The 19880-nt window shown below is 31.8% G+C and overlaps 1 protein-coding gene across 1 annotated transcript in view; it reads left to right on the forward strand.

Annotated features, from left to right (window-relative positions):
• The window catches only part of LOC148611551 (unconventional myosin-Ia-like), an 80753-nt gene that overhangs the window by 1694 nt on the left and 59179 nt on the right, over positions 1-19880 (forward strand). The window contains exons 2-3 of the mRNA XM_088592214.1: positions 19098-19256; positions 19653-19768. Of these exons, the coding sequence (XP_088448340.1) occupies positions 19122-19256; positions 19653-19768 (251 nt within the window). The 5' untranslated portion in view covers positions 19098-19121. The remainder of the gene's footprint in view (positions 1-19097; positions 19257-19652; positions 19769-19880) is intronic.

Here is a 19880-nt window from a genome sequence, read left to right on the forward strand (position 1 = left end):
CATCAGTTAGACCCTAACTTGACTATTATTAGTTTATCACAAATGATAGGAAAGAGTACTTTTTGTTTGGCTGCAATCAGATTTGGGATTTTTTTTGGGGTGCTTCAGGACCAAATAATATATCTTTACCATTATCAATACTTTCAATAGGGGGTTCATAACCGTGTCCAGCTGCCAAGTTAGTTTCTACAACAATTGCAGTTTAATTCTGGTAATTACCATCATTAATATTTTTTTAGGCTTTGAAAAAGATTTTGGGTCTAGCTTAAAAATGTCTTTGGTGGCATTTTCAATTTCAAATGGGATTGCCAGTGCATGCTTTTCTGATATTATCAGAATATTTTTATTCTTTAAAACAATGTTTATTGTTCTTCCAAATGCGTAAGTGATCAAGAATATATAATTTAAAAAATTGACAAAGTACCGTTTCATTCCCCAGTCTTCAAATCTCCTCGAAAATATGGCGATCAAAACATCCACCTGCAGCTAATAAAAATATTGTTAAAAGACACGTTCATGCCTTTTTTACTGTCACAAGTAGTGGACAACACTCCACCATCAATGATGGAAACTTAAAACATGCACATGACGCAACACATTAGTCACTCAATGTGCCATTCTAAGAGGAAATGTGACTATGGCGCACGATAATCCCAATCACTGGAATATAATGGTCATAAATAATGCATATAGAGTGATAGAAAACTTTGGTAATTTAAGATACATAGACATACATGTATGTAAGAAATTGGATCACCAAAAATGAAAAGTGGAGCCCATGGGAATTACATTTATTTTATCTTGGGTATCCAAGTTTTCATTCACATGTACATGTAGCTAGACACTGATCTTAGATGCCCTTTCAATACAATGTACATGAACATTTAGTTAATTTTCTTGGTAAAATATTGGTACATGCACTGCTTGAGACGTTTAGGTTTCCCACATGCATGATACCCAAACGCAAGCTAAACGTTCACCAAACGTATAATAAATGAACGCTTCTATCATATGTTTTAATTTACAGTAGAAGAACACTCATAGTGTGCCTTTAAATGCATAATAGAGGAACAATAAAAAATAATAATATTAACAAATAATGAAGAAAGAAAAAATTGAAAATAGAATTAATGAAAATATATAATAATGAATTAATAATGGCAAAAAATTTAAAAATAGCAGTTGAATCAAGGAAATAATCAAAGTACAAAAATAAACAATCCCCTCTATCATGTGTTTAAATGGACACTAGTATTGTGCGTTATAATGAACGCTCCTGTCGTGCATTTAAACGAATGCTTGTATCGAGTGTTTAAAAAAAAACGCTTCTAATTTTGCATTTATCATGCATTTAAACAAATGCATAATGATGTGTAAATACATGATAATCGATGCACGAACGTTAAAATGGGAAACATGAAGGTTTCAAGGAGTGTATATATAGGCCCTAAAATTTTGGATATGTTTTCATCACAGAGAATAGCCTTAACATCATTTCATGAACATGTTTTATCACAAGTTCACCAGCTTAGGTCATTTGAAGAGTTGATGAATCGAAGGAACATGTACATTTGTTGTAAAAACAAATCAGTTTCATGCCATTAACCTTGCAATAAAATGACCACTTCTTCAAACTTGAACACAATCTGTCTTATAGGCTCCTCAAAATATAGTATCACAAATATTTTTAACAAACCTTGTTCATTTTATTTAAGACAAGTAAGACAACATTTTACTTCAAACATTTGGTTTCACAAGATGTGGCAATTTGTAGGCAAGAAAAAGTTTGGTTTCACAAGATATGGCAATTTGTTGTCAAAAATAAGTTTGGTTTCACAAGACGTGGCACTTTGTTGTCTAGAATAAGTTTGGTTTCACAAGATGTGGCACTTTGTTGTCAAGAATAAGTTTGGTTTCACAAGCTGTGGCACTTTGTAGGCAAGAATAAATTTGGTCGTATAAGATGTGGCAATATGTAGGCAAGAATAAGTTTGGTCTTATAGATAGAACGGTACTATTTGTTTCCCATAGGCAACAATAGTGAAATTCACCCCTTTAAAACAACGACATAGCTATAAACTGACTTTCTTCCAGTCATATTTTCATTTCACGAACTAAAATTGTGAGCAAAGTCGTAGCATATCTGTCTCGTTTCTATGGTATTTTAAGCAGATGATGTTTGGGGTCAAAGTTCCCTCCTTTTTTTGTGAATGGCAATATATATTGCAATTTTTTAAAAGTATAATAATGTTAGAGTCGAATTAATAAAACATTTTGGGTATCAGCACAATTTGTCCAATCACAGTGTCTGGAAGTATTTACCTGAGTAGGGCACAAGAAAGGCCAACCTAAAATGATAAGAAAAAGTACCATTCTACCTATAAGATGTGGCGATTTGTAGGCAAGAATAAGTCAGGTATCACATGATGTGGCAATTAGTGTAGGCAAGAATAAATTTGGTCTCATTATTACAGTATCACAGTTCTGATCCCATGTGAAGTGTTGATATATAAATAGATCTGTTAAATAGAAACCTTACAGTTAGAATTGAAAAGTTAGAAACATGTACAATGTCATGCTGTAATGATGCTTAGAATGACTATAAATCCAAGAATTTAGGCACGAAACATCATTCATTTGAAATCACACAAAGTTACGTCTTTAATCTATCTCTTTAAGTTTGTCAGCAAAAGCCCAAAAGCAAATATGTAATTTCTTGAATTGTGACAAAAAATATATTTAAAGTACAATGTACATCTAAATCTATTTCAATTTACAAAATTTATCAGACAATTGTTTCTAGCAACTTATCAGTATTAGCCATAGTCTAGACACAAACATCAAACGGAACACTTTAAACATGTACATGTATGCTTAGAACCAATGTACTTGTATGGCATTGGATCGGGAAGTAGATACCAATATTGGGTTAGTTTACAAACACTAAACAATGTTGATTTGTTCTAGTATTTAAGAATTAAAATGACATGTAGTCATACACGAATCAGTCAAACTTATAATACAGGTAATTCTGTGCTTTATAACAGCAAGTTTTATCAGAAGTCCTTTTTGGTTTAAGTGGTATATAAGTAAATTGAACCTGTGACATTCCTTACAGTATGTCTGTATCCCAGGATAGGAAGATTTATAGAGATTATTTCCAAACCTGATACACATAACTATTAAATGACTCCCAAGAGATGACTGTCATAGATAAGAAATTGACAGTTTCAATTTTCCTGCCACATTCAGCAAAACTCCCATTTAATATTAGATGGAACCAAATTGTGGCCAAATCAACAACTCGTTAAGCATCATCAGGTGAATTTGTTGTAATGATAAAATGTACAGGTAATTTTTCTGTTGCCAAGTAGCATCCAGGTGATGTGAAGAGAATATCTTTTATCTTGTCATTTTGTTTTTCTCATTGTTAGTTGACTGGGATCATTTTATGAAATTCTTTGGATAACTGTTTATCTGGTAAGTTAATCCAATTGAGGTTTTATTTTATCTCATTGTCCAATATTTTTTTTGAGTTAAAATAAAAAAAAAATCATTTTCTAAAACCTTTTTTTTTTTTTATTTATTTATAAACTTCTTGAAAGTGTGTGTCCCACAGCTGCATTAAATAAGTTTTCAATTAATTTTCTTAAGTCTTTTAATTGCAATAAAAACTACTGTTCACGTCAGCATTTATACATTTATTTACATGTTAATCTAGCACTGCCATGAGTACATTTGTAAGTTAGTTGAAAATTCAATTTAGAATTCAATTTCCTTGAATTAATCTCCAGTCTTGGTATAGGAATGGAACATATTTGTGTTATACATGTACATTTTTATATGAATTTAAATGTGAAGTCTAAAGGTATGTATTAGGTTGAAACAGCCTGGATAAAAACATCAGTTTGAACAAGATTGTATATTCTAAAATTCAAATTAAAATATTTTTGGTTCTCATGATTGTGATAGTAAAACTAAGGAAGTGTGAAGAAAGAAATATGATTAATGACATTATGGAATCTGTACATAAACATGTATGTTTCATAAGATTTTATTTAGGAGACTATACTTAAGTAGCACTCCAGCTAAGAATAATGCAAAACATGATACATGTACATGGTTGGGAAGCCTACATATTTTTATTTTTGATATTTTAAAATGCTTAAGTAAACAGATAATAACATGTTGATTTTCATAGTACCCTTGTTCATAAGAGATATAAAGTATTTAGAATGTAATGTAGAATTCAAAATACAGGGCAATAACTCTATAAATGATGCTAAAATACAGTAGAAACCATTGGATTTTCAATGTGAATTATCTCCTAAGAGCAAACAGATTGGAATGAATAATTATCCATTTCATCAAAGACCTATAAAGCAACATAATTTAAAAAAAAAATTTGTATACTTTTTTTTTGGGGGGTGTATCACATATTACAGAATTTGCATAATTCTTAGCTGAAGTACTACTTAACTGTTGCATATAACAGTTGCTTCGTTTTAGAATTTTTGATTTTATTAGAAGACATTTGGCTTTGTTCAGTTAAGATGCTTATATCAAATTTAGAAGAATATACATTTGTTTTTTTCAAATTTTGCACATTAGAGTTACACCCAAAGATATATTAAAATGTTTCCAGGGAAATAGAATGTGTTTTTATCTTATTACTGTACTATTCTATCAAAGACCTTGAAAATTCTCTGTGATTACAGGTAAAGTGAAAAATCTAGACAGATTTGTTGCATTGTACACATGTATCTATGAAATGTTAAAGTATTGATATTTTACCTTTCTAAAGCAACACTACTTGTGATTTGTAATTACATTTTTAAGTCTGAAAATTGATGAAACCCAATTCAAAGTAAGAAATATTTCTGCTGATTGCATACATGATGCTATTGAGTAAGTTAATCATATAAGTCTTTGGTTGTAGAACATTAGCAGTTTTCATATTATATAATCTGGGAGTTCCTTTTCTTGAATGAGATGTTTCAGTTTTATGCCTAAACAGTGAGGAACTTGAAAAGAGGGAAGTATATAGTGATCATGGTGTCCATCTGTTTGTTCATCCCCAGTTCTAGTCTGCAGTTCCTCTGAAACTGTCAAATGGAATCTGATGAAACTTTCATAGATTCTTTATTTCATCACTATATTATTCACCTCCTATTTTGTTTTCCCATCTGAACGATTTTAGGGGTTTCCTGATGCAAACCATGGACTTTCATTTGTTGTCCAAGGATGGCCATCTTTTGAAACTCTGAAACTTCTGAATGGAATTTGAGGAAACTTTCACAAGTTCTTTATCACACGATGCCATTGTGTTTTTTTATGTTTTGTTTTTCCATTTGAGTGCCATATATCATTTACATTTTCTTGGGGAGTGGAATGTTGGGTATAACCAAGTGAGTTCTAGTTACTTTTATGGTATGAACACCACATTCAAAATCATATAAGATGATTTTTAACGGATAGAGAGGGACGAGAATATAAAGAATAACTTCAGTTGGTCTTAAAACATTTTGCCATCACATTATAGAAGGTATTATTGGTTTCTAGAAAACACCATATTGTAACTTCAGTTCTCCTTAACAGTTATTAAGTAAATGTATTGAACTTTGTTTCCCTTGCTAGGGTACTGTTGCCACTGGGTATTTAGTTGATGGGAAATAATTGAGACTTTAACAATAATGAGTCAAAATGGTCATAAAATGTTTAGGGTAGGCACACATACTTTTTTGTAAGGGGTAAGAAGGAAACAGACACATTATTTTTTGGCCTCACATTATTTACATTTACATTTACATACATTTAACTGCAACTTATATATACTGATTTTAGGCTCAGGTTTATGTTGGACCTAGTGAATGGTTGATACTTTCCTACTTCAGCTGATATAAATATCACTGTTGATGTTATATAAAACTACAAGACCTTTTAGTGGTCTCTGAAAGTATTTACTTGTTTTGTATTTGGGTTATAAGCTGGTGCATTTGTTGCTTTTCGCCATATTTATTCTTTTTCCTTTACCATGGCTTAACTGCATGTACTTAAAAGGAAATAAATTGACCTCTGTTTAAAAATTCCAACTGTTACAGTCTTTAAACTTTAATATGTATATCATTCCCTCTGTTTTTCACTACATAAAATTTATGAATGATTTAAATGGCTGGATTTAATACTCCAATAGTTATTTGTTGAACCCTGTTGACTGATATATACATCTTATATAATGTGTTTCAACTGACAGATCTTTATCGATCAGTAGTTTCTTAATGTACATGTAGGATTTTAAACTTGTACACAGTGGAATCACAGGAATTTTTAACAACCAAGTAAGAGGCTCTCACTTGTAATGGATTTTATTGTGCCAATCTGCCAACTGGTCACATATTTAATGCTATGGTGGCTAATGGATTACTTTAATAGATTTTGGTGAATGCTGTCAATATAGTTAAAAATCTTTTTACTTCCCTGAAGTCTGTGAGGTAATGAAAATGGCTGTCCATGTATCCAGGTTGATATTATTGTGTTGCTTTCCATATAAGCATATATCTTGATTCAGCTTCTTCATACTGGTGTCTAGGTTGATGGTATATCAGAATTATCCATGTCAGTATGTTTATTATCCAGGATAATTTCCCTCATATTACTGTTTTATTCCCTTCAACAAATTTGTTTCAAAATCATAAAAAAAAATTCCCCAAAATACAGTTTAACTCCAGATTTGTTTGGTTCTTAAATGCCCCAAAAGAATGAACAATTTCTAGAAATGCTGAAGGATATCATTGCTTAAAGTAAATTCCTTAAATAATATAATCTGTACTGGTTCTTAATAGAATGTTCTCTTTATGTTTTAAGTGTCAGTCTCTGTAAGAATCAGGCAGTAAGTGAAACATGGTATGAAAAAACCCATCATTTTGAAAGTTAATTTGACTGTTCGCACCATCAGAATGAAGGGAGAAAGACAAGATTTTCCATACAACGGAAAATAGAGTTATAATTTATTTGAAATGCACTGAAAATAAACATTTCAAGGGCAGAAAATGCTGTCAAAAGCCTTATTTTTCTAACATTCTTTGAAAAATTTTCTGAACAAACTAAGTGATGCATAGATCAAACAGTGATCTCTTAAAATACAGAAATCATCCCAGAGTGAAAATTGTCAGATCGGTGGATTTTGACATGCATGTTTCTGATTTTTCCCATTTTGCCTGATTCCTACTAAGACTTATGCCTAATGCTTAAAGGTATAAGTGTTCTTGTGGCTTTCAGGATTTATTGTAGAATATCAATTGAATTGTCACTAACAGATTGATTTGCAAAATCTGTCTGACTTGATGGCCAAAAATGGGGCCAGTCTTGAGCACTAGTGCAGGATCCAAGATATCTGTTACATTACTGTAATGCACAGGGCTTTCAAATTATCTTTGGATCAGACAGAGCATTTCATTTTGTCAGACCTCAGACTGACAGTGAAGGAAAAGTTTATGCAAACTCTGATGTTGATTACTTTAGAAAAGATTGTACTGTAAATTCTACATTATACTTCAGTTTTAAATCTAGGAAGCAGTTTAGTGTTTTATTTGACAAGTTTGGGTTTAATGACTTGGAATTTTATTGTTGTATAGGTTCTTTTGTTGATACTAAGGGTAGAAATATCCTCTTTTTATTTGATCCTTCCTATGTAAACTTTTCAAAACATGTGCCTTCATAAATCACATTATCAAGTGAACTTGTGAATCTTGTACATTTTTACATGTAAAGGAATGTGATGTTGATTAAGATATGATGTATGTTTTATTTCCATTTTTCCCTATTGGTATGTTGTGTTGTAAGTGACAAAATAGCATTTTTTTTAAATTATGTAGTATTTAAAATGAAAGTGGAGTGGTATTTCTTCAGAGTTAAAAGTGATCACATGTACCTGTGGAACAAAATCTAGGTTTGTTTTGGGTTTAAACTTATCTTGGCATTGGCATTTTTCTTGTTTTGTTTTTTAATCATGTGATTTGACTGCACTGTATTCAACTTTTTAGTTGACCTGTCTAATACAAGTTTATTGAGCTTTAAACTACATGTACATGCCAAAGTATCTAAATTGGCTAAGAACAATAGCCAAATTTTCAGGAAGTAAAAGTGTAGTTTACAACTGTAGTCAGCAAATGTTAAATTAAAAAATTAAAGTTTTGAACTGATTATGTTAAGGTTCTACTGATATTTGCTGGATTGATTGTTTGCTATTATGGGAAATAGGAGGAAGGAAGACAGTATTAAAAAATAGTTATCCTTAATGCATTTACATGTATCTTGGAGATGTCTGAACTGGAAGTCACAATAACATGAACAAAATTAGTAACATTATTAAATTCCATTTCTCTACTTGTTCATTCCATAAATTGTTGTATGGACAGCATTTATTTTTATTCAAGTAAATGCATCCTGATAGGCGAGATGGTATATTTTTAAAAATACATTCAGGAAGTTTTGTCTACTAATTAGTAACTGTTCATAGTCTGTCAGGTTAAAAGGTGGTATGAGATATAATTCTCTGCTCCACTTTGGGATAGTGGACTTTTTTTTTGGTCGGAGGGATGGGGAATCCATTTACTGTTGATTCCGGAATGATTGCCAGCAGTAATTATTACAGTTATGTCACTGTAGTGATATGAAGTCTGTCTCATTTTCCCCATTAGTAATAATATCACAATTGGCCACACACCTTCAATGTTGATTCCATAGGTTTTTTCACTAACATTTTGGGCTGTAGCTTAGACCTTATTATTCATTGGGATGTAGGGGACCACTTAAATCTATTGGAATACACCTAGGACACTCCATATGAAATCTAGGGGGACGAAATGTGATTTTTTTTCCTGCTAATCTCCTAACCTTGAAGTAATGCCTAAATGGCCTCTATAATACAGGCATTGGTTTTGCATCTAAAATAATTCTTTTGAGTATATATTTTATTTTTCCATCTTTATTGTCAACCAATAAATTGAATTAAAGGCTGAGAAAAGCAAGGCAAGACAATTTGGGGTAGAATTTGTGAAAAGTCATTATTTCATGCAAAGGTTGGAGGATGACGTACGCCATTCCTTGGATCCACCACTGCTACTCACTTGAAAGTAGTCTATATAATGCCATATGACACACAGTAAACCAAAGGTCAAAATGAACATCATAATTAATTCATAATAACAAGCTATATTTCATATTAAAGTTTTAAAAGGTGAGATCCAATGCACTATCATCTAAATGGACTTAAATTTCATTTGAACACTTGAGTACCTTGTGGATGTTTTATATGCCCTTTGCTAAGGAGACATGGCTTATATTTACATACATAAAGTTTAAACCTAGTTGAAAAGTGATATGTTATAAGAAACTTGTCTGATTTTCTTACATGCAACAGACATATTGTAAATGTGATTATTTTTAGAAAACCTATTTTATGATCTTTATAATCAAAAGTGTTTTGCTCCGATTGCATGAAAGTTTAGAATGGAATCTTATGACAGGAAAGGTTATTGTAACTTCCTGATTGGTAGGACTTGCAAGTTTTTTTATGGACATAAGGGATTTATAAAACTATTTAAATAACTGCACATTTTATATGGGTTCATTGATTAAGCTATTTACACACTCTACCTGCAGTAGCATGTATTACCCTGTAATACAATGTACAAATGTACATGTACATGTATGTATTGTGTTTCATACAGGTAAATACTTATACTTGACTGATACAGTGCATGCTATAGGAATTAGCAAATGTCCACCATTTTTATATTGGAAACAAAGTGCTTGCTACAGATTTTGCTGTTTAAATTTTTTTCTCAAGATTTGCATTGATATGGAAACATTTAGTGCTGACAGTTCAGCTACTTGTAATATTTTGATGAAGAAAAACAATTTTTTTCAGTAAATTTATAGTTTTAAGTTGTTGAATAATAATGCAGCTTCAATCAGTATACTCATATCATAGAAAAAATGGAATTTGTCTTCCGTGGATTTAGGGCTTTAATTGACAAGGCTTAAATTCCTTAACAAATAAAGAGTATAAATGTGTGTGTATATGACAGAGAACATCCTTGACCCAGCTTTGAACTACTATGTTTACTTTGGATTCAGAAACAAGAATGTTGAACAAAACCAACCCTTTCTCAACTTTGAAGGTTACAATTTTGACCTTTGTAGGAAGCCACATGATGAGGAGTTATGCCAACATTTACATGTACAAGGAACTTTTAACATGCTCGAGAGTAAACATATATCGGTTGTCTTTGAACAGGCCTATCGTTGTGTCTCTCATTTCTTTACATTTGGTTTACATTCTCTTGATGTATTGGCCATAGAAGAATACGATAAAAAACTTCAACAGTTTGCATAATAAACCAGAAGTCAGAAAGCTAAGGCTGGTAGAAAGGCTGTAATAATTCCACATACAAGTTAGTAATATTTATATAAAAAAATCTCTTAAATATGGTTGGACCTGTGGATTGGAGAAGTTAACTGTGAAGACTGATTTATTCCTCCAGAATATCACTGATGTGAGCACTATCCCAGCTAGCCTTAAATAGAAGGTGCAGCCCTTCCTTTTAATCTGGCCCTCTCTCCTTTGGAAGAACATAAATTTTAGCCATAACCAGGTTTTTTATCTAAAAACCTGAGTTTTTATACCCTGCCGTACGAAATGGTGAGGTATTGTGTGATACCCTCTGAGAAGTTGCATGTCTGTCCGTCTGTCCTCTGATGGGTTTCTGATGATAATTTTAGAGGATACTTAAGGATCTTTTTCCAGATTTTTAGTTTTTGAATCATAAAATTTACATCAAGTGGAATTTCAGTTTGCCAGATTATTTACACATCTGTCAGGGCAATTTAAAGTTGTTTTTATCCTCCAAATTTTTGTTTGCAACATAGCAGGGTATCTTTTAATTTTCCATTAGATTCTTAATTTTCATTCTGTTTACACTGAGGTGCTTACTTGACTAAAGAAAATGTCTGATAATGATTGTATCTAATCATAATTTTGCCAATTTTTTTTTCTGGTTGGAGCACTGTACATTGGAAAAAATGATTTTTTTCAAGTTCTTTATGCCTTACAACATATGACCTATATTGGTTTGCCCTATATGTCTACAATGTACAAAATGTACTACCTAGATCTATGGTTATGGTAGAAACAAGTAGATAATGCAACTGTCTTCATCAATTACATTTGCACCCAGTCCATTCCTTCAAAATTCTCTATGATTAGCCAGAATAATAGAGGACTGTTTAGAATTCAACTTGCCCGAAACAAAAAAAGTACACACCATTTCACTAGCCTGAATCAATGTTCAGCGAGCACTGTGCACCACATTTGTAACAGCACATTTGCCCAACCAATTCTTACATAAATTATACTCATGTGTCAGTATGAAATGATATAAAGTAGGCTCTTGGCAAACAAATGTTACAAAGTTGCATACTGTATTGTATACAGTTTTATATGGAGTGATTATGTATAATAACTTTCATATTTGTCTGTATGTGTCAATTTACATACAGCTGGGTACAGTACATGTATATCAGGAATAAATAAAAGTCAATACCAAAATAATCTGGATAAAACTAGTAGGATTATTGAAATTGAAGTATGAAATACATGCATTCTGTATTCATGCTAAATATGGTGTAGATTAACTTTGTTTTTATACACCAATTTGTCTAGACGGGACATATTATGGTATACCAGTGTCTGTCCTGTCCATTGGTCAACTGGAAGAAATGAAAATTTCTCACAGTAACACATTTGTTTTAATCTGCCCAGTTGTGTTAATATTGATGTTTAGATTTTTGTAGACTATGTAATTTTCAACTGCAAAATGAACTTTATCTTTGGGATGTTTTTATGTACAAAATGTACATGTATAAAAAACAAAACAAAACAACAATTTAATTGATAATCAGTTCAAGTTAGTATTTACTCTATGATCCATTCTACTCTTGCTGGGTCCATAATTGCTAATTCTGAATGAATGAGAGGAAAAGTGAACTTTCTGTGGATCAGCAGTATTGGAATTATACAGCTTATAATGATACACAGAATGAACATATGACTATATATTTAGCCAATTAATTCAAACATTCATTTTATTAGCTCCTAGGTATTTGATAAAAAAATTATCAACACAGTAAGATATAATTAACTGAACACCAACCTCCCATCCTCATTGATTGGAAATAATAGTTAGCAAACATTAGTAGAATAAACTTAGGGCAAATATTTGTCTGATTTTTATCAGCATTTCCACTCACACTTCTATTTCTGAACAAGATTTCTCATCTGCCTTATAGTTTTCAGATTTATGCATTTTTTTTGCTGTTTTATCAAATAAATCCTGGTCTGTTCTGTTGGATTCTGATTCCATTACAGATGTGCTGCTTATCAGCTGTGTGAAGGAATTCTCATTGCTACATGAAAGGTACTTATTGTACAATGGAAAGAGTTTATCTTCGTGAAAAAATGCAGATTTTAATGATGATTTGTAACTCATGTTAAGTTTTTAGACAGGATTATATTTCTTCAGTTATAATTTTAGTTTTTTTATGATCCTTACATAACAGGTAGGAATTTGATACAAAATATTTAATGTATAATGGAAATATTTTCAAAATTGTTTAAATGTAAAAATGTGCAGTGTAATTAAGTATACATGGTTTTGCTTGTTAATGGTTTTTCTAACGTTAAGATATCTAGTAAAATCATAAAAAAAAACACATCTTGAACTATTTGAAAAAAAGGAAAAAAGCAGAGATTTGAATTGAATTACTACAAGTCTAAATATTAATGGATCCCAAAATTGTAAAATTTCAAAAAGGGGATGGAGTTGAGGTGGAAAGGAATGTGAGGCACCAACTTGCCTTTGGGCTCTCACCATTGATTCATTCAACATGATCAACTAATGTTTTCAAGCATAAGGGGAGAGGGGGATGTCTTCTTCCCCATTTGTAATTGTATCCACCTATGACAATAATGGGGAGAGGGAGATGTCAACTCCCCTATTTGTATCCACCTATGACAGTTAAGGGGAGAGGGGGGTGTCTTCTTCCCCATTTGTATCCACCTGTGACAATAAGGAGAGAGGGGGATGTCTTCTCCCCCATTTGTATCCACCTTTGACAGTGAGTGGAGATCACGGATGTCTTCTTCCCCATTCATATCTGCCTATGACAATAAGGGGAGAGGGGGATGTCTTCTTCCCCATTTGTATCTGCCTATGACAATAAGGGGAGAGGGGGATGTCTTCTTCCCCATTTGTATCCACCTGTGACAGTAAGGGAAGAGGGGGGATATCTTCTTCCCCATTTGTATCTGCCTATGACAATAAGGGGAGAGGGGAGATGTCTTCTTCCACAATTTTATCCAGCTATTACAATAAGTGGAGAGGGGGTGGGTGTTTTCTTTCCCATTTGTATCCACCTTATGACAGTGAGCAGTAAACCTGGACTGTTATACTTGGATAGTGAATACATATGTGATAACAATGATATGGAGTTTTAAAGAAAAAAAATTAAGAAACTTGTAGGTCTAAATTTGGAAAAGTGTCATGTGTACTTGATAAACTGGTGTGTTGCAACCCCTGTATCAAAAAGTCATCTAAATACTACTTGACACAATGCTTAATTGGTCTTGAGTTAATGTATGTTTCATGCGATAATTTGATTGGGATATAAACAATGGATAAACCTCTACAAACAGTTGATGCCATTTTAACCTTTTCAAAAGGGATTGAGGCTCAGCATGGAGGTAAAAGAATATTTCCTGATATTTGTACATGTACTGAAATAAAAGGTCTTTTTATAATTTCATAATGTAACTTCATTATATTTGATAATGACATCCTCCTCAAGCAAACAATTTTAAAAATGTCCATGTTATCGATGAAGCACTATTACTTTTTGGTACCAAGTTAAAGACCTAAGCAGGATATGTGTATGATGTAAGATTAGATGTACCCTTCACATTTTTCCTCTTTACCCTTTATTCTTAATTAGAAATTGATAAAGTTGCAAAAGATGGATACAGAAGAGGGCAAATTTTTATTTCTGAAGTTTAAGAACATCGTGAAGTGAAAAACCCTTTAGCGAGATATTTATCACTTGCTTGTTTACATTGCGGAAGCTGTACACTGACTATAAAGTTATTTTGATGAAGTACTTGGCCTGTTTTAATCAGTGATGTTAAACCTTTAATTGCAATGAAGAGCTTATGATTCACTTGGGATTTTAATTTACCAGTATCCTTCAGCACTTCAGCTGCAAAACACCCTTCATGTCATTTTGATGATTTGTTGTTTATATGTTAGATGGAATTTTACATTAGAATAAATAAATGTAAGTCATTTTTGTTGATTTTAGTAATGTTTCAAGGATAAAAAAAAGGGGGGGGGTTAATGGTAAGGGTTTGGCGTTGGTTCGAAAGATGCAATCATAACCAACTTTCTTATCAGATACATTGTAGACCCTCTGATCTATGTTCCATTCAGCTACTGTGTAACCAGTTAAAAGTGAGTTACATTGTTGACCCTCTGGTCTGTGTTCCATTCAGCTACTGTGTAACCAGTTAAAAGTGAGTTACATTGTAGACCCTCTGGTCTGTGTTCCATTCAGCTACTGTGTAACCAGTTAAAAGTCAGATACATTGCAGACCCTCTGGTCTATGTTCCATTGGGCTACTGTGTAACCAGGTAAAAATCCGATACATTGTAGACCCTCTGATCTATGTACCATTCAGCTGTGGAACCAGTTAAAAGTCAGATACACTGTAGACCCTCTTATCTATGTTCCATTCAGCTATTGTGTAACCAGGTAAAAGTACAATGATGGAAGAATACTGTTATGGAGAAATTATTGGTTGGGTTCTAATATTTTTGGTTATGTATAAACTACAATTTTTTAATGAAATTTTAGGTGCTGCAATAAAGTATATAAATTCAAATATGGAGTTCACAGTTCCCTTTAAAGGTGTTGGATCTCAGTTTCTATGGAAAATTTCTATAGCTGATCGATTAATGTTTTAGTGGCCTTGGTGGCCCTGTGATGGTGTAGTCCAACTTCTCTAACAAGTAGGAAGCGTTAATGAAATTTAGAGTAATGTTTGGTTGATCTGAGTCTGAGTAAGTTTTTTATTGAGCAAAATTTAAATCTAGCTCAGTGACAGTGATTTGATTGGTGTAATTTTCCCTTACTGAACTGTAATCAACCAATCTACAAATCAGTGAATTATTCAGTGTCATGGTTTTAAGTTTGAAGATTTATACTGGTGATTCCATTTTGAAGGTTGTGTTTCTTATATTACTAAAACAATTGGTTGTAGTGAAAATTGAATCCTTATTATGACAAATCTTGGAATAAAGTTCTTCACTGTTCAGCAGCGCTCAATAGTCGTATGGATATGTCAACAGTAGAAATGGTATTTTTGAAGGAAAATATAAACAACTAAAGCCTACAGGAGAACCTATTTAAGCTGAATCCAGTCTAAACAATAGACACCTTATTTAAAAGTCCTTGCATCAATTTCACAAAAAGTTAGTGTGAAATTGATTGTAAGATATGATGTCACAATGCTATTTTAGGTTGTGATGTGATTAACTTTACATTTACGACTTTTTGTGAAATCAATGCCCAATCACCTGTTTCCTCCCTCCTAAAGGCTGTGGTAGATGCAGAAATTCTGAAAAGGTTGGGGCTACTCCAGTAATTTATACAAATATCTGTCATGTTAACATGTCACACTGTAACTTGGGATTCCCTTGTTGTATAATGATTGATTGTTCTGAGGATCTGATGGTCTGTTTACTATTTGGAGAACATTTCAGATTTAGTTTATGAGCTATCAACTAAATTTTTTAAGGAGAAAAAAGGGGGCTTGGATTCATTATTAAGGGAGTTTTGTTTCCCAGTATTGATATATGTTAAGGTACCTATTTTTTATCATTTAATAGAAGATTGTTATATAAACCAATCAAACAGTCCTTAGAATACCCAAAGGGACTTTTTATTATGTAATATTTACAGTTAGTGTTCCATTGATGTGTATATTCCTCTATAATGCTAGAAATGTTTAATATCAGAATCATGATAGAAATTCATAAAACATCTAGAAATAGATTTTATTTGAAAATTCAAAAGGTCACACTTGTAATATCTTATTTATGCAATAATTTCTTTCATGGTTATTCCATTTGATCTTTTCATTTAAACTCAACAAATCCTGTTTAATAAATTTTCATCCTGTCTTTTTCATCCTTTGTGGACCATGGAAGGCTTTTCAGTATTTAGCCATAAAATCAGTGTGTGAAGTTTATTAGGTTGAATTAAGGTATAATTAATCATTTTTCATCATGTTCCAAGTGCAGAAAAGATTTAGTTAAGTGTGGAAAAGAAGTTGTAAATTTTGTTTTGAGTAATCAATTTTAAGTTTATTCAGTTTTTATCAATATTTAAGTCCTCATGTAACTACAACTTGAATTGTGTCATTCTTGAACATATACAATCCTGATAAGCTGCTCGTCGGTATTAAAGTTTTTTGTACTGTTAATGATCAGGCAAAGAGGAATTTGTTGTAATAATCTGATAGAATATGTACTGAATTTTGTGTCAGTCTCAGAAGAAATCATGATGAATACTCAATGGAACTGATTATTGTTCTTTATTTTTTTCCACTTTTTTTTTTTTAGCTTGTCAGTGATATTATTTGCCTTAAGGAGGTAGACCTAGGGTAAGGGACATAACTCTTGAAATCAGTGATATATTTGTATCATATTCAATTTCACTAAAGCCAATCAAGCTTCCATGTGAAACGTAATGAAATCAGCCCAAGTTACTTTAATGCTTACATCAATCTGATTAAAATCAGCTGTTATGAAACGCTACATATCCTTGTAAAGCAATGTATCATATCCTTACAGCTGATTTTAATCAGATTGATGCTTACATGAGATTGATGTAAAATGTCACTACATATGTTCAATGATTTGTGTCCCTTACCCTAATTGTCAACCTCCTTAAAGTACTTCTGAAATACATGTAAGGCTTTTTCCGTATTTATAAAAAAAAAAAAAAATGGCTAAAAAATAATCCCGAAAACGATAATCTATTTCCCTATTGGAAGTTGAAGTTTCTGATCAAAATTACATTGATTAAGTATTTATGACTTGTCTTTTTCTTGACATACTCTATAAAATTTTATCTAAAAATTCAAGGTTTTGTATGGATATTCCAAATTTACCCATTAAAAAAAATATCACATACTTTCCCATTGAAAAGAGGCTGAGATAGTTTTGAAGAAGGTAATTAATATCAATTCTTACAAATTGGACTGAAATTTTACCCTTGGAGAGATGGAAGAGCATGTCTGTCATCCCCTAGGGTCTATTGTATACATTTTTTTTCAAATTGTTTCCTGTCTATACTCTTTAAGAAAAACCAGTACTTTTATAAACAGAGATAAGACATGAATAATACAAGGTTTTAATCTCATTTATAATAAAAGCTGTGACAAATGGAAAATATTTGGCCTTTTGAGTATTAAATGTCTGTATTTATGTTGTTATTTACACTGAATGTTTAATTTTTAATATTAGGGTACACTTTGAACATCAAATAAAAGTGTAATCAGTTTGTAACCTTAATCTTTAGAACTACAGAATGTAGGTTATTATATGGCCACTTTCATAATAACTCTTACTATACAAACATGGATCTAATGTATTGTAGATTTTACCTTTAAACAGTTTGCCATTCTTTGTAATGAAATGGCAGAATATGATTCACTGGAATTTTATTTTTTGGCTTTTTATTCCAAATGAAAGTAAATTGTTTTGTTTCATTTCTTATCTTTCCTCAATAGGAGAAAAATACCTGTAGTTGAACTATAATACATGTAGGTGTGATTGTGTAATTTGTATGTTGAAGATTTTTATTCTTGTTTAATGTCTCCATGAGACTTGTTTCTTCATTGGTTAAAACTTTTCTGCACATTCTTAGTTTGCATTTTGCATTTGTATTGAAAAGATATATTGGAAACTTTAAACAAATTTCGATCATTCATGATAAATCTCTGTCATTTCAAATGATAAAATTTTGTTCTAAAACTTGATAGTCCATACAAACTTTTTGTCTGCAAATCCTCAAGACAACTGATTCTAATTGAGAATTTATAAACATCTTTGACTACCCTTTTGGGTCTTGCACTTATAGGTCAACTGATACTGAATATCTGGAAATATATGTACTTTTTAGGGGGTGTTGTTCCACTTAGAGATAAGGTATCTACTTTCAATGGATGATAGGAAGTCATTATTGACACAAAAGTTTTAATTTCAGAAGTTTTAATTGGGTGGTATGTTAACCTTAGGAAGTAATTAATGAATAATTTAGGATATGTAAGCTTTTTGTGTATGAGAAAACAATGCCAGATGGGTAAACACACTTGGAGCCACCGAAGGTTCCCACTTGTGTATCAAGTGTCAGTTCTAGACTAAAATAGAATTAAATATAATTTGAGGTTAAAGACATTTAAAATATTATTTCACCTTTCCAAGTAGAAGACTTCTAAGTACCAAAATGTGATTTTTATATCAAATCTAACTATTACAAAAAGCTTATGACCATAAGTTATAGGTATATCTGTTCAAAAGTTATGGCCCATTTTCATGTCAAATATTGGGTACGTGCATGTTTAATCATCAGATCAACTTACTTTAACTTCATTATCTTGTACATGTAATCCCAATCATTTCCCGAACAACAATACCTGTATAAACCAAACAAAAACCTGTCGAAAAAATTTATTTTATGATTTCAATTGTATTTTGAACTTGGCATACTTAACACCTATCTTAACAAAATCAATTTTAATGTCTCAAAGGGGTTTGATTTTGACACGGTTTACCATGCTACAAAAGGAAGTTGATTCCAATATATTACAGTTAGATGTACTTGTATATTTATTGTGTCATCAAAGACATTTGATTTCTGTATTAAAGTGTAACATATTCTTTTCTCAATGATATAAAGTATATATCTTGTTTTTACAGAGATGGAGATGATATGATCACAGAATGGCGTTACATCAAGTTACTCTTGCCATATTTGAGAACAATGTAGGGGTTAGTGATGCTGTACTTCTAGACCCATTAACAGAGGACAACTTCATATCAAATCTACATGACAGATTTAACCATGATCAGATTTACGTAAGTACTAAAGGAAGCATGTAATGTGGTTGGTGCAATGAAATACTATATGGATTTGGTTGTACAGAACACCTATACACATGTAAAAAAAATGCTAACACAGTTCATATCCACACGTTACAAGCCTCATGCTAAAAGGAGCAAGCCTATCCTCCAATAGTAATTTTACCTGAACTAATGATAAAGTTACTAATTTCACCATTCCAAACTGCTTTGATATGTTTTCAGTTCTTATGGAAACCAGATTTTATGAAATTATATGTAACTGGTTTAATTATAATGAGGAAAAGTAGTATACAGAAATAATTACAGTTTCCAGGTCAGCTAATTTATATCAGCCTGTGATGTACCTATAATTACCCTTACCATAGTTATAAACGAACTTTCTATTTCCAGACATACATTGGGAACGTGGTAGTGTCAGTCAACCCATACAAACATGTTGCACTGTATACCCATGATATCATTGATGAGTATCGGAACAGAAACTTGTACGAACTACCCCCTCACATGTATGTATATAGGCCCAAAATAATGATAAAAATAGTATATGTTGTGAAGTGGCTTATATTAAACGTGAATAAGAACAATAAATTTGTGAACAATAACCACGTATAAAAGGTA

Source organism: Perna viridis, chromosome 7 (genome assembly GCF_037379345.1).
Source record: "Perna viridis isolate PV_CMFRI_1.1 ecotype Kerala chromosome 7, ASM3737934v1, whole genome shotgun sequence".
In the NCBI taxonomy this organism is placed as follows: Eukaryota; Metazoa; Mollusca; class Bivalvia; order Mytilida; family Mytilidae; genus Perna; species Perna viridis.